The sequence below is a fragment of the Cetorhinus maximus genome, chromosome 9, assembly GCF_964194155.1.
Source record: "Cetorhinus maximus chromosome 9, sCetMax3.hap1.1, whole genome shotgun sequence".
NCBI lineage: Eukaryota > Metazoa > Chordata > Chondrichthyes > Lamniformes > Cetorhinidae > Cetorhinus > Cetorhinus maximus.
Window position 1 is genome coordinate 29,997,874 of NC_135887.1, and position 16,791 is coordinate 30,014,664.

At 39.1% G+C, this 16,791-nt stretch overlaps 1 protein-coding gene across 13 annotated transcripts in view; it reads right to left on the reverse strand.

Annotated features, from left to right (window-relative positions):
• Positions 1–15,211, reverse strand: part of LOC144684536 (general transcription factor II-I-like) — a 188,307-nt gene extending 173,096 nt beyond the window's left edge. For 3 of the 13 annotated variants that reach the window (XM_078548414.1, XM_078548416.1, XM_078548412.1), the window contains exon 1: positions 14,540–14,879. In XM_078548414.1, coding sequence (XP_078404540.1) covers positions 14,540–14,675 — 136 coding nt within the window. In that variant the 5' untranslated portion in view covers positions 14,676–14,879. Of the gene's footprint in view, positions 1–13,930; positions 14,140–14,539; positions 14,883–14,928 lie in introns of those variants that run through there. The other 10 variants (XM_078548413.1, XM_078548415.1, XM_078548411.1 and 7 more) reach the window with 7 other exon arrangements.
• Between the last annotated feature and the right edge of the window lie 1,580 nt (positions 15,212–16,791).

Genomic DNA, 16,791 nt, shown 5'->3' on the forward strand with positions numbered 1-16,791 from the left:
TTACCATCTGCCTCTCATAACACAACAAAAATTCTTACATACAAATATTTCCATATAATACATCATTGGGTAATATTTATTCATTATGAATAATCACTGATTATTCTGAACAGATTGATTCAATGAGATGCATAACTCATCTCCCACTTAAATGTCCATTAGCACTGCAAAAATACACCCAATTTTAACAATGTTCAAACTGTATCTAAGAAATTATGCTGACTAAATCCCATCTATTTATGATAAATGGACATTATGCAGCACAATGGATTCCAATTCTTGGAAATGAATTTGACCATCTAAGGCTCCAGATATATTGGATCCATTACTTGCTAAGAATTGTGCCCAAAAAGTAACACTTGCATTTACTGTACCTATAAACCAGTTTACTGCTAAAAAGCTGGAGAAGTTATCCAATTTATTGTGTCTTTAAATCAACATCTTATTAACTGTATACACGTTTAACAGGCTTTGTTTTGCCAAATCTTTGAAAAATAACATAACGAGGATTCTACAATCTTCCATAAGCTACTACTCCTCTTCCACTGCTTGCGATCTGCATTTGCCTTAGTCTATAAAAGTGAAATAAGTCAACTGGGAGATCCAGTAGAGATCACACTGATAAAAGTTTCAGATACAAAAAGTTGACAACAATAATTAACCTGAATGGAAGCCTACATTCTTACTAATTTATTGGTACATTTCTGCTTTGCCATTTGATCATCTTGTACACTTTTTTAAAAAATATGACCTCATCCAAATTCACAGCACTTTTGATAACCCTCAATGGGTCTCTCTACTATGTAGGATAATTTACAGTATAAGTAGTAATGCTCATTACAAGTTGTGCACATGCACCAATTTGTTCTTGTCAAGAGGGATTTGAACAGGTCATTATTACAGAGACTCAATGACTAAATATATAAATGTCATATCTGTGCACATTTACTGTCACCTGAGTGACACATTCACCAGTGTTACGATCCCTGTGGAGACCAATGACAAGAGCTGAACTTCTCAAACGACCCCCAATGGAAAAACCAACGGACAAGGTTTTACTTTTTAAAAACTTATACCGTAACAAACTAGAAGCAGATTAACAGACAAATTGTATTTCATAAAAACTATAAAATTACACTTTAAATAGTTGATACAACAGGACTAGGTCTCATGCATTTGTCAGGCAACAATCCTAACACATGTGGCACTACATGCAGTCCCAAAGTCCTTCCTAGCTCTCTAGTAGAGTTCAACCCCTCTTCGTCACACCTGATCTAATTTGCGAATAACCTCCAATAACCACTTTGCTCCCTCCGAGATTCATGGACAGTTACGTCCAAAAAGGCACTTCTGTGGAACTGTCCACCCTTAGATCATGACAGTTCTGATGGTGTACCTTTCCCAAGTCACCTTGATCTGCCCACTCCATAACACCCCTATAAACGGTATGGTTGACTCTGATAGAACCCACTCAGCTCTTCAGCGTCTCTGAACTGTTCATGCAGCTCACTGCTTCACAGCCCCTGTACCGTCCCCTCTATCCAAGCTGAAAGTACTTTTCTTCCCACTGCCCGTGTCTGTCCACAGGCTGAAATTCAATTGACAAACTGTTTGATCTTCCCAGTTACCTCCCATTCCTAAGCAGCCAAGGACACAGGTTCATTTCTCAGAAGTCTGATCTTACTACCAGGAAAACCAATCAAAAAACTCCTCCCCCAGAATTCTGGACCTGGTCTCTTAAAAATCAGGCATTGAAACCATTTCATGTGTCAGGAAGACATAAGAATGTTATTGGAATTTATTGTAAAATAGTGGTGTGTGTCTGTGTGCGCGCACATATGCATGTGTGCGTGCATGAGAGACTTAATTGAATTAAAGGCAGCTGGTCTGAAGGCTTTGATGTATTAGAAGATGAGTTGGGTTTGAAATGTTAAGTTGGTAAACATGGGGGAAGTTCAGAATGTAAGGTATAAAAGGACATTTGCATTTTTAAATAAACCAGACCAGATTGCTTTCAAAAAGAGGGGTGAAATGGTGAAGCTAGCTAGGTGAAGTTCAGAAACAGTGTATTTATTTTTCCCAAAGATTACTGGCAAATGGGTATTATGCTAAATTTTTATGATCAGGGAGATAAAGTCCAAAGACATAGTGAAACAATGGGAATTTGCATTCAAGGGGAAAATATGTATAAAGGAGAGAAGGCTGTGTTTAAAGGCAGGTGTTTTAAGATCTAACAAGTGTGAAAAGCCTTCAGCATCTATGCCTCAAGCTGCTGCCTACACGAACTGAAGTTAAGAAAACTTGCTTCGAATTGGATTGTTCAGCCTGGGTCTTTTAAAATCTGTGCCTTACTTTGCCTTAACGAAAGTGTAACTGGGAGTCAGATTAAGTAGGGAGTTAAGAAGTTATTATAGTTGTAATTTGTAGACATATGTACGTGCTTAAAAATTATTTTTGTTAATAAATGTTTCATCTAATTTTGTAAAAACATATAAGACTTGGTGGTCTTATTACTACTGAATTCAAGGCATGCATTTCGAAATACATACAAATTGCAAAACAAGTTGTGGCATTTGTTTCACGTTTCCCTTTGGGGTTTGGGCAACCCAACATTCACCATCAGCTGTGCCGTAACATCTATCTTTTCCTGTTAAGCATCAGGTACCCATCATTAACTTTGCACCTTACTTTCTGAACGCCATTCTCACAGGTCCAGCACTAACATCAAACTTGCCAACAAGGGTGTGCTGACATCTACTCATCAGAGGGTAATACCAACTCTCTGAAACTTAATCGTCTTGGTACCATGATCATGTCATGGTCAAGACATTGTCTCCAGGTCTGTCAGTAACCTCATCTCCTCTGGAGATCTTCCCTCCATGTCTTTCAACCTCAGTCCCCCTAACCTGAACAGCCCGTTTCCACCTGCTTCCCATCACAAAGACTGCCCTGGTACATTTAATCGCTTCAGTCAGCTCCTCCCCGCAGGACAGATTTCTTCCTATCTTAACTGTATGTTTTACCCCGTTGTCCAGTCTCTTCTCACTTACATTTGTGACTCTTCTGATGTCCTCCGTCACTTTTAACAGTTTCACTCCACTGTTTCCATTTCTGGGAATAAGCCATCAACAATTACTCACTATGAGCCCACTGACTCCCAGAACTACCTCAACTACATTTCCTCACACCATCTCCCGGTTTTTCCATCTCCAATGCATCTGTTCTCATGATGGAACCTTTGATACCAGTGCTTCAAATAGATCTTTTTTCCCTTCAACCAAGTGTTACGACCACAGCCAATGTTATTCGCTAAGCAAGCTAAATCCCAGAGGGAAACTTGTCTTACTGATCATAGCTTTTTTTGTGTGTATTTTGAAAACAAGGGTAAAACTACTGATCCCAGAAGCATAGAAACCCAGTAACACTTTTAGGATTTTAAAATTGAAATGTCTCATTTATGCCTACTCTGTTTCCTGTTAGCTAACCAATCCTCTATCCATGCTGGTATGTTACCCCTAACACCATGAGCTTTTATTTTGCATAGTAATGTTTGATGTGGCACCTTGTCAAATGCCTTTGGGAAATCTAAGTATAGCACAGCCACAGGTTCCCTTTTATCCACATTGCCTGTTACTTCCTGAAAGAACTCCAATAAATTAATCAAACGTGATTTCCCTTTCACAAAACCATGCTGACTCTTAACTGGCCTGTACTTTCCTGCTTTCTGTCTCCCTCCTTTCTTGAATAGAAGAGTCACATTCTCTATTCTCCAATCTGATGGGACCTTTCCAGAATCTAGGGTATTTTGGAAAATTAAAACCAATGCGTTTATCTTAGCAGCCACTTATTTTAAGACTCTAGGATGAAGTCCACCAGGACCTGGGGGCTTGACAGCTTTTAGTTCTAAATTTTCTTAATGCCCTTTCCCTGGTGATTGTAATTTTTTTTGAGTTCCTCCCTCCCTTTCACCTCCTAATTCACAATTATTTCTGGATTGTTATTTGTATCCTCCACATTGAAGACGAACACAAAACATGTGTTCAATTCATCCGCCATTTCCTTATTTTCCATTATTGATTACCCATGCTCAGTGTCTACCAGTAAAAATCAGAGAGCACCACATAACGCAATTTGACATGTACAAATCAGCGGTAATACATTGTGCTTCACGTGTCATACGCATATTATAAAATACAAGTGCTCAACCCACTGTGCCTCTCAAACTAAAAACGTTTTCTATAAGTTGCAGAACAATATACCGGTAGAATGGACATCAAAGGAAAAAAGCACACCAGCACAAATTAAAGAAAGGAAGCAAAACCTATGTGAACTACATCACAGCAGGCTCATCGAACCTACCATCCTGTGCATTGGTAATTTGTCTTATTTAAATTTTGTGGGCTTCAGGAGTTGGAAAGGGCTGTTCTTAGTGTCATTGCCTCACTGATGGCTAAATTCCAAATCATACTAAAATTATATCAGTATTGAACCATATGAATAGAAGATGTATTCAAGCAAGTGTTCCCCAAGCCTCCTTGGTTGGAACATACGAAACCAATGGGAACAAAAAGGTTCTGACATCCCTGCAATACAGGATTATGAACTTCAAACTAAGCCCATGAGGGGCAACAATAGAATCTAATTTTAACATATTACTTTAAAACAAAAAGTACCGTTCTCATGGCTATATGGAAAACAACCCATACCTCAAGTCTTAGTTTTGCTCCAACATGCAATAAAAAACATTTACCACAGTTAAAAATGACTTAGTAAACTTTAAATAGAAACTAATTTTTTTATTATTTGATGGGACGTGGGTATCACTGGCAACGCTAGCATTCGTTGCCTACCCTTAACTGCCCTTGCACTGAGTGGCTTGCTAGGACATTTCAGGGATGCAGTTAAGAGTCAACCACATTGCTGTTCTGGAGTCCCATATATGCCAGACCAGGTAAGGACAGGTTTCCTTCCCTAAAGGGCATTAGTAATGGGTTTTTACAACAATCAACGATAGCTTCGTGGTCACCAATACGGAGGCTAGCTTTCAATTCCAGATTTATTAATTTAAATTCACCAGCTGCCGTGTTGGGATTTGAACCGATGTCCCCAAAGCATTAACCTGGCCCTCTGGATTACTAGTCCAGTGACATTACTACTACACCACCACCTACCCTGTAAAATTGCACCTCTACCTCCTGTTTTATTTACAATTGTGAATTGAACACCCTATCAACATATGTGACACCTCTATGCTAGTGCACATGTTCCCTCTCTTTGGCTCTTCGTGAACATCGTGTGCCAATGCAATAGCACTGAGCATATTGTGTAACACACGGTTCACACCACTCTAGTACACTGTTTACCTACAGCAGAAACTCTACGTACTTTGTACAGCTGCACCACGGGGAATATCAATCCACGTATGGAAAATATTTTGAGGGATTTTAGGCCCAATCCAAAATATACTGTCACGACAACAGGACTACTACCTACAAGTTCACCAGCTAACCACAGACATATTGAACTATTTAAAAAAAGATAAAAACAAAAAGCTAAAAGCTACTGCGGATGCTGGAAATCCAAAACAAAAACAGAATTACCTGGAAAAACTCAGCAGATCTGGCAGCATCGGCGGAGAAGAAATCAGCTAACTGATTTCTTCTCCGCCGATGCTGCCAGACCTGCTGAGTTTTTCCAGGTAATTCTGTTTTTATTTAAAAAAAGACCCGTTTTTAAAAAAATACAAGACACTGATTAAAATAATGGATTCTACAAGTCACCTCATGTCTGATACTCTGGGAAGTTTCAGTACAAGGTGCACTGCAGACCTGTTGCATAAAATTTCACACCTGGGAGGTGTCTTGGTCCACTTCAAAAAGGGACTCTCTTGAAAGAAAGGCATTAAAAATGTAAAGTGCTGGACTTTGATCAGCTGTAGTTCTATCAAGACAATGGGAACTGTTAACCAGCTAGATATTCATCAGACATTCAAGACCCCCTATGGAGGATGAAATAACCCCAACTCCTGTTGATTTCTATCTTGAAATGTGTCGAAGGTTTCAGAGATGAAAAGATCAAAAAATGGGATTATTTTACTTGCACCAATGACTACAAGACATGCTTATTGAATTCCTTTCTGTAGTATTAGAACTGGTTCTGCCAAGCAGAATCAGGAGATGGTAAAAGAAACATCACAAATATCTAAGCTCATTGCTGAGAGAGAGCAGTAAAGATCTCTCTCCCTCTCTGAAGTTAAAAGAGTGCCTTCAACAAAGTGCAGACCTGAACCAATTCAACTCCAGAATTCTAAATTTAAATGGCTGCAACGTTCCAACAATCTAAGCCCTTTGCTTGTCTTTGAGGCATAATCATGTATTGTTTTAACTTTTTATTGGAGTCAAACTTTCTTACTTCTGGTACGTGCGCGTGTGCGGTCGCATCTTTAATATTTTTTTCCTCGGGTCTAGTATCTAATAAACTTACTCTTTCTTTGACTCAAGAAAACCTGGTTTGATTGGATCCTTATTAACAATTTGATATAAATAAATACATTTGGATTGGAAAAGGCATTTACTGGGAAAAGAAACTTTAAAACTTTTGTTGCGACCAATCAAGGGGGCTGAATAGAAGGGGAGCCAGCTCACTTGCCCTCACCCAGTTGTAACAATATTCCCCCAGGAATAAAAGTGTAAAACACTTTTTCAAGCACGATAACTTTCAATTTAATATCAACTCAAATCAAAACTAAAGTTTAATGCATACAATTTTCTAGGTAAAACACAGCTGAATTACAGCTATGTAATGAAATTTAATACAATTGCAATTTTAAAAAGCAGGCAATCAAATAGCTCTTTAAAGTTGACTGCCATAAAAAGCAAATAAAAACAGTTATCCTCACACAAAATATTCAATTTAGGAAGATCAATCATTAAGGCTACCGTGCAATTAATACTGCAACTTGCCATACAAAATGTATTTTCAGTTCATGTTCATTACTATAATGCCTTTAACAGTGTTACAAAATTATGCATGAGCAAAAGCAAAAATAATTCAACTGATGGTTTTAAACCAAGTTTTTTTTTAAAAATATTCGTTTTTATGGGGTGCAGACAACGCTGTTATTTATCCATTTATTCATCCCTAAATGCCCTCTGAACATTGCTGTGGGTCTGGAGTCAGATGTAGGCCAGACCAGGTAAGGGTGGCAGATTCCCTTTCTTAAAGGACATTAGTAAACCAGACGGGTTTTTACACAATCAGCAATGGTTTCATGGTCATCAGACTTTTAATTCCAGGTTTTTATTGAATTCAAATTTCAAGCATTCAGCATCCTGTCCTTCATCAATAGGGGAATGGAGTACAAAAGCAATTTATTTTAACCCTGTTTAAAACACTGGTTTAGACTCAACTGGAATATTGCATCCAGTTCTGGGCACCACACTTGGAAAGAACGTGAAGGCAGCAAAGCTTCACGAGAATTGTCCTAAGGATGAGGAACTTCAATAGATTGGAGAAGTTGGGTAGAGGTTGAGAGGAGATTTGATAGGTACATTCAAAATCACGAGGGGTCTGGACAGAGTAGATAGGAAGAAACTGTTCCTATTGGTGGAAGGATCAAGAACCAGAGGGCATACATTTAAGGTAATTGGCAAAAGAAGCAATGGAGATATGAGTGGTTAAGATCAGGAATGCACAGAGCATGGTGGAGACAGAGTGAATTGAGGTGTTCAAAAGGGAACTGGATCATTATCTGAAAAGGGAAAAACGCAGGGCTACGGGGGGAGGGGGGAACAAGTGATCAGCTGTAGGTGAATTGCTCCTTCAGAGGGCCAGCACAGACAATGGGCCTAATGGCCTCTTTCTATGCTGTAAACATTCTATGATTTACCATCTGCTGTGGTAGGATTGAACCTGGGTCCCCAGGGCATACCTCGGGTCTCTGCAATACTAGCCCAATGACAATACCACCATGCCACCATCCCCCCTAATAAATTTACTTATGTTCACATACTTGATTAAGAAATAGGATAAGTAGACCATATGGCTTGCCATTCAATAATACTATGACTGATTTTCTGCCTTAACTCCACTTTCTTGCCCTCCCCCCATATCCCTCGATTCCATGAGACACCAAAGATTTGTCAATTTCAGCCTTAAATACAGACAATAGAGCATCCACAACACTCTGGGTTGGCAAATTCCAAAGGCTTACAACTCTTTGAATGAAATTTATGTTAATTCTAAATGATCAACCCATTTTCCTGAGACCATGCCCCCTGTGTTCTAAATTCCCCAGCCAGGGAAACAAGCTATCAGTGTCTAACCTGTCAAGCACCTTCAGAATCTTAAGACATTGCAATGAGGTTACCCAATTCTTCCACAATCTAGATAGAGTGCAGACTCAATTTACTCAGCCTACCATAGGACAAAAAGTAAATTAAAATTCTCAGACTGCCATGGTGGGATTTGAACATGGTGTTCTTTTAGGTTATTAGTCAAGGCCTCTGGATTATTTATCGACAAACAGAACCACTGTACCCCTTTCTGGTTTCAAATAGCAAATTCATTTAAGAGAATAATTTGAGCTGCTGGGAGGTCAGAATTCCATCAAGGAAAAAAAATGAAACTCTTCAGATAGTAAAACCACTCAGTGTTCACCGCTAGTTTCATTATGTTTCCAAAGCAATTCAGATCAAGCTGGTATGAAAGCTAAAATCTGCTGGAGTCAGGCTGAAACTTAAGTTAGTGTGTGTGCTAGGGAGGGGATTCACTGTTATCCAACATTCAAAAACTATTTCACTGAAGGTCTTTGTACAATCAAAAAACAAAGCATTCTGTTTAAACTACCGGTCTGATCTGAATGCAATGCATTTTCACACTGAATTATGAATTCAACCTTATGGGTTTGATGCTCCCAGTTGGCCATTTAACTTTTTTTCAACAGGTATGCAGGACCAAACTCATTCATGTCTCCTCTTATCCCCAAAATATAGGCCATTGTCATGAAAATATAATCATTTCTATTATATTATTGATATTTATTGTAAAGATGGGTTAATAGTGGGGTCTGGATTAGTTTGTGTGTGGATGCGTGTGTAGAGGGGATTTAATTGAATTGGAGACAGCTGGTCTGGGGCTTTTAAGTTACCAAAAGGGAAGCTAGGTTTGAAATGCTAAATACGTAAACATGGCTGAAGTTTTAGAATGTGAGGCATGAGGAACATTTGTATTTTTAGATAAATTAGGTTAGTCTGAATTTCAAAGAGATGGTAAGATGTTACACCTAGCCATAAGAAGCTAAGCCAAACAGTATGTTTATTTTTCCCCAAAGGTTACTGATTATATGAATGCCGTGAGATATTTATATTATGAAAAAAGTTGCAGACATATTGAAAAAATAGATTTTACATTAAAAAGGGAGAAACACGTATAAAGGAGATGAGGTTATGTGGAAGGGAGAAGGCATTCTAAGATCTAACAAGTGTGAAAAGCCTCCAGCCTCTATGCATCAAGTTGCTGTCTACAGGAACCGAAACTAAGAAAACTCACTTTGAATATCACTGTCCAGGGTATTGTGTGCTTTGTCTGGGTCTGTTAAACTTATATTTTGTTTTATTGTTGGCTTATCAGAGGTGTAACTGGGAACCAGATTAATTGGAGTATTTAAGAGTAATTATAGTAGTAATTTATAGACCTATGTGCGTGCTTAAAATCTTTTCTTTTACTAATAAATGTTTAATTTAGTTTTGTAAAAAACCTAAGTTTTGGTGGACTTATTACTACTGAATTCAAGGTACGCATCTTGAAACAAAGTACAAATTGCAAAACAGTTGTGGCAGCTGTTTCTAGTTTCCCTCTGGGATTTGAGCAGCTCAGCATTTACCATCCACTGCACCATAACAACTATATGCACATCATTATGATCCCCATGGAAACTAATAACCAAAAAGGACAAAACTTCCCAAACGACCCAAAAGGAACCAACAAACAAGATTCCACTTTAAAACTTCTACAGTAACAGTCAAACCAAAATCAACATAAATTGAACATGAATCAGCAGGAAAAAACTGTATTAAATAGAAACCATAAATTATCCTTTAAACAGCTGCTCCAACAAAGCTAGATCTCAGTTTTAAACAGTCCCTTTAGCATACATGGTATCAATCAGCCAGAATTCCTCGAAACTCAGTCTTCCTCAGGTAGAGTTTCTGCTCCTTTATACAACACTGATTCCCATGGCACTCCACTCATAAGCACTGGTTCAGTTTCATTCTCAAGATAAATAATTTTAGGCAACAAGCATAACCACTAATGTTATTTATATGGGCTTCCAGAAGGCATTCAAGAAAGTCCCTTATAAGAGACAGTTAGCTAAAGTTAAAGCTCGTGGAATTGAAGGCAAATTGTTGACCTGGTTAGAAAATTGGCTAAGCAGCAGGAGATAAGAAAGTAGAAACTCTAATTGGAAGAATGTGACTAGCAGTGTCGCATAAGAATATGTTGAGGCCTCAACAATTCACATATTTATTAACGACTTAAATGATGGAATACAGCCACATCGCCAACTTTGCTGACAGCACAAAGATATCGTAAGCAGTGTAGATAGAAGCATAAAATTACAAGGGGATATTAATAGATTAAGTGAAGTGAATGGGCAAAACAGTTGGGTCATCCACACTGGAATGGGGTACTTTCTAAATGGTGACAAACAGTGGAGATCCAGGCTTAGGAATTCGTGTACAATGATCATTAAAATCACAGACAGGTACAGGAAATAATTTAAAAGGCTAGTGGAATGCTGGCATTATATCAAGTGGACGAGAATATAAGGGGTAGAAATTTGCTACAGCCATACAAAGTCTTAATTAGACCGCACCTGGAGTGCTGCGTTCAACTTTGGGTACTACACCTTAGGAAGGATATAATGGCCTTCCAGGGAATGCTGCTTGGATTTACCAGAATGACAGCTGAACTCCAAGGGTTAAATTACCGAGTGAAATTACATAAACCAGGTTTGGTATTTCCTGGAATTTAGAAGATTAAATGCGTGATACGATCAATAGTAAGGGAAATTTATTGTGCAAATAGAAACTATTTGACTGGGTGACCGCTTTGCAGAACACCTTCAGTCTGTCTGCAAGTATTACCCAGACCTCCCTGTCGCTTGCCATTTCAACACTCCACCCTGCTCTCATGCCCACATGTCCATCCTTGGCTTGCTGCATTGTTCCTGTGAAGCTCAACGCAAACTGGAGGAACAGTACCTCATCTTCCGACTAGGCACTTTACAGCCTTCCGGACTGAATATTGAGTTCAACAATTTTACATCATGAACTCTCTCCTCCAATCCCACCCCCTTTCCGATTTTCCCCCTCCTTTTTGTTTATTCCACTAATTTATATAGATTTTTCTTTTCCCACCTATTTCCATTATTTTTAAGTGTATTTCCATCCATTGTTTTATCTCTACCTTTTAGCCTATTTCGATCCCTTCCCCCCACCCCACCTCCACAAGGCCAACTGTACCTTGCTCATCCTGCTTTCTACCCTTAATTAGCACATTCCTTTAGATAATATCACCACCTTCAACACCTCTTTGTCCTTTTGTCTGTGACATCTTTTGGTTATCTCCACCTATCACTGGCCCTCTATCCAGCTCTTCTTGTCCCACCCACCCCCCTCTAAGCCAGATATTTCACCTCTCTTCTATTTTTACTTAGTTCTGTTGAAGGGTCATTCGGACTCAAAACGTTAACTGTGCTCCTATCCGCAGATGCTGCCAGACCTGCTGAGTTTTTCCAGGTATTTTTGTTTTGGATTTCCAGCATCCGCAGTTTTTTGCTTTTATCTTAGAAACTATTTCTTTTGGCTGGGGAATCAAAGGCTAGGGGACATAGCCAGATATTAGATATAAGAGCTGGTTATTTCAGGCATGAAGTTAGAAAACTTGGATGCCCATGGAGGACAAAAGAAGTTCGGAACTCTCTTCCACCAACAGCAATTGAAGCTAGATCAATTGTTAATTTTACATTTGTGGTCTGACAGATTTTTCTTAACCAAAGTAGTGAAATATGGGGGAATGGCAGGCATGCAGAATTTGGGCACAGGTCAGCTTGGTCTAATTGAATGGCATGAACAAGCTAAATAGCCAACTCCTGGTCCTATGTTACATAGGATTACATAAGAATATAAAGCAAAGAAACAGGACATTTGGCCCAAGCAGTCCACACAGGTGTTTATGATCCATCTGAGCACCCTCCCAACCTTTCTTACCAGACTCTCAGCATAACCTTCTATTCCATTCTCCAACATGTGCTTGTCTAACTTCACCTTATCTTTCCCACTATCTGGCTCAACTACTCCCTATGGTAGCAAATTCACATTCTCACCATTCTCTGGGTAAAAGCCGTTTCCTCCTAATATCTTATTTCTGTTACTACCTTACAATCTAGTTTTGCTCTTCCCTACAAATGCAAATAATCTTTCTGTATCCACTCTATCAAAACTTTTCATAATTTTAAAAGGCCGCTATCATATCACCTTCTCTTTTCCAGAGAGAAGCGACCCAGCCTATTCATCCTTTTCCAATGGGTATAGCTTCATAGTTCTGTATAATGCTTTTTTTTTTTAAATCCTCTATATTCTATAATATGGTGACCAGAACTACATGCAGGTTTCCAAATATGTTCTAAGTAGTAATATAGCTTTAGCAAAACTTCCCTAGTCTTTAATTCTATTCCCCCAGGAATAAACTTGAGTATTTAGTTTGTTTTTGGCCTTCACTGCAATTTGTGTATTGTACTCCCAGATCCCTTTGTTAAGTAATATGTGACTTCCTCCTTTTTCTTACCAAAATATCCTACATACAATCATATAATGTTGAAATTCATTTCCAATCATATGCCCATTCTGCAAGTTTATTAACTTTGGCTTTGTCCACACATTTAGAAATTGTTTTGAATTCCAAAGTCTAAACCATTAATATAAATAGTGAACAGTGGCCCCAGCACTGATCCTTGTGGGATCACACTTCCCACCTTCACCCACTCCAAACAGCTTCCCTTTAGGTGCAATTCTAAACTGTCTTTTTCCCAGCTATTTGGCCCCCCAACTCTGTATGCTATCACCTTAATCATTAGTCTTTTGTGTAGTAAAATATCAAAGGCGTTTGAAAAACTAGATATATTACATCATCTGCATCACCCAAGTCAACTCTGTTACCTCTTCAAAAAATTAGGTTAGTCATGCCAGACTTTCCCTTTCAAATTCATGTTGACTGTTTGTCATATTTTTGGTGTCTAGATTTTTTTTCTATTTTCTTCTTTAATAGAGATACCATTATTTTTCTTACCATCAGTGTTCCTATGTTCCCTCTAAAAACAGAATGTTTCTCGGGGGAAAGAATTACAACTTTACAATGTACACATTGCAAATGAGTTAAACTCTTTCAAAAGCAACACTGGCAAGAGTTTGTAACTACTGAGAAAACAAAAGCTGCAGATATATGGAAACTTGTAAACTGATGAGAAGGAGTTGGACACCAAAAAAAGCACTCGAGCTTCAAACATATTAAGTTCCTGAGATCTAAGACACCCAAGACCAGTTTCACTGCTTTTCTTCCAAAGTGCCGTATAACTCCAGTCAAAAACTGCCTTACTACTGCACTCTCCAAAACTTAATGTCCAAAGATTTGTCTAGTTTTAGTTATCGCAAAACCAAGCTTAACTCCTAATTTTGGTCAAATGCCTAGGCATTTTGTTGTGCAAGAATCAGCTACATAAATGTTTAAGATGATGAACAAATTTAGACATTAAGTAGGTCTTCTGTAAACATGTTTTATGACAGATTTTGTAAAATATTAATCCAGTATTTCTGCCTTTGATTTAACTGTTTTATACAATCCAGCTTTACTATAACATTTAAATACTCACTGTGCTCTTCAATGTAACATATACTTAGTAATTTTGCCAGCTGAAGGTTTCAAACAAAAAAATTGCTACAGTACAAGCCACTCGTTAGTAATCTATTATCGAATGTATTAAGTTCCCACAATGTAGCAACAATCGGCAAAAATATGTTCGCATCACCACGATTCAGTCTTCCATCTTTTATTAGCCATCGACTTTCTTCTCCCTTTTGCAGGATTTTTTCCCTCAACCTAACTTACCGTTGACGCCCCGCCTCCCACGCGACTATTGGCTGTTCCGGAGCATGGTGCTAAATATCGGAACGCCCATTGGACAAACCAACTGCCCGTCAATCCCGGCGTCACCCGACAAGTTAGGTTTACACTAAAGCCAGCAGCAACAGCAGCAGCACTATGGGGCGCGTTGAAGTGCCGGTTTCACCAAGCCTCCCGCCAAGCCGTTCGCAGCACAATCATCCTCACCACTCAAAACTATCTTATATTTTAAAAAATGCCAAACATGAGATTCTTCACTTAAAAGATACGACGTTTATAATCATTAGCAAGAACAGATTAATTGGTACGTGTATCCCGCCGCCAAACCAACAGAAAGTAAACCGGTAATTAAACCCACTTGGAGAACAAAATCCTGAATCCCCGAGTCCATTCGACTTTGTCCAAGTCGCGATTTTAACCAGATGGCGATAGGGCGCTCGATTATTTGCTGTGGTAGCGGTGAGAACAGTGTTCGGGATGGGGAGGGCAGCCATGTATGCCTCCGCCCGCTGCGGTACAGCAGCCGCGGAGCCACACTGCGGAGAGGCGCCGACTCTTCGCACCGGGGATGGAGGCAGGCGGGCGGGAGCAACACGTTCCGGTTAACGCGGCCGCTCTCACACACTACCTTTCATCGATTAAACACTGTCCCGCACGCACATGTAACAGAGAGAGAGACGAAGCCGCTATCTGACCCCCCAGCCTGACAAGTGTTGTGAAGAAAAGAGCAGGAAAATTCCGACTCACAGGAAAAGTGGCGACGCGCACACACACTCCGAAAATTTCCCAGCAGCCGCCGATGGAAAATTCTAGAAAGGAAAGAAATAGTAAAAGACCGCGGTTCGAATGATCGTTCAAAAGGTCTTTGAACGGCTGCCAATTACCTCAACTCTGGGTAAAAAATTTCGTGTTTGTTTTTGATTAGAAAATAATTTTTGACTAAAAATTAAAATCCTGTACACCTCTCGAACTACAGCTCAGCCGACAAAGCTTGACGGCGCCTTGTCCCTATTGTTCCCTTCAGCCAGCGCGAAGCTAGGGCGCATGTGCCCTTCTCCCAGAGCACCCTGGGTTTTGGAGTGCAGGCGGTGTGGCCAGGCCGCTCAATGTTCAGCACCGAGGAGAGGTCGAGGACTACAGTTCCCAGGGTGCGGTGCGCTAAAACCGCTCAGACAGTTTACAGCCCAGTGCTTGATTGGAAAAAAGATAGGAAAGGTCTGTTTAGTTTGTGTAGCATGGTGCTCTGCTTAGTAGTAAGAAAAAAACATGGCAGCCCTTCTGTTGCAAAATGCAGCATGTAACCACAAAATATATTATTAAATCTATAAACTTATTTAAGTTTCAGCACAACTTAATATAATACAAAAGTAAAATACAGCAGATGCTGGAAATCTGAAATAAAAAGAGAAAATGTAGGTGGTCTGAAACATTAACTCTCCACAGATGCTGCTAGATCTGCTGAGTATTTCTAGTTGTTTTTATTTTACTTTATCATTTTAATTTATCCTTTATTGTAGAAACATCAGAATATTCTGAACATTGAACAATGCATTCTACTTTTCTACAGTCATCGTAAACCTTCCTTTTACGGTGTTTAATCAAATATTAATTATCCATGGTAACTAAACAGAGTGTAATAATCTCAGAAGGCTTGAATATAGACTAGGGCCAATTTCAGTGTGTTTTTCGAGAATAGATGTGGCCCAGGTAAATTGGAATCAAAGATTGGCAGGCAAAACTGTTATAAGTCAATGGGCTGCCTTTAAAGAAGAGATTCCCATGAGAGGGAAAGGTAGGACAAGTAACCCAGAGCACCCTGGATGATAAAAGAGAATAAGGTGAGGCAAAAAAAGGGTGTGTGAGACAGATGTCAGGTTGATAATACAAATGAGAACTAGGCTGATTATAAATAAGTTCAGAGGGGAAGCAAAAAAAAAGGGAGACTAAGAAAGGGTATGAGAAGAGACGGATAGCTAACATAAAAGGGAATCCAAAAGGCTTATGTAAGCATATATATAGTAAAACGGTAGTAATTGGAAGAGTGGAGCTGATTAGGGACCAAAAAGGGAATCTACGCATAGAGGCAGAAGCAAAGTTGAAAAACTAAATGAATCCTTTATTGAAAGAGGAAGTAGTTGAAACACAGGCTGGGCTAAAAAAGAGGAGGTATTAGAAAAGCTGGCTGTACTTAAGGTTGATAAGTTACGAGGACCGGATAGGATATATCCGAATATACTGAGGAAAGTAAGGATGGAAATTGTGGAGGCACTGGCCATAATTTTCCAATCTACCTTAGGTACAGGGGTGGTGCTAGAAGACTGAAGAATTGCAAATATTACACCCTTGTTCAAAAAGGGGTGTAAGGATAAACTCAGTAATTATGGGCAAATCAGCCTAACCTCAGTGGTGGGAAAGCTTTCAGAAATGTTAATCCAGGACAAAATTATAAGCCACTTGGAGAAATGTGGATTATTAAGGAAAGACAGCACAGATTTGTTAAAGACAAATTGTGTTTAACTAACTTGATTGAGTTTTAATGAGGTAACAGAGAGGTTTGATGAGGATAATGTGGTTGATGAAGTGTATATGCTCTTCCAAAGAGCATTTTAT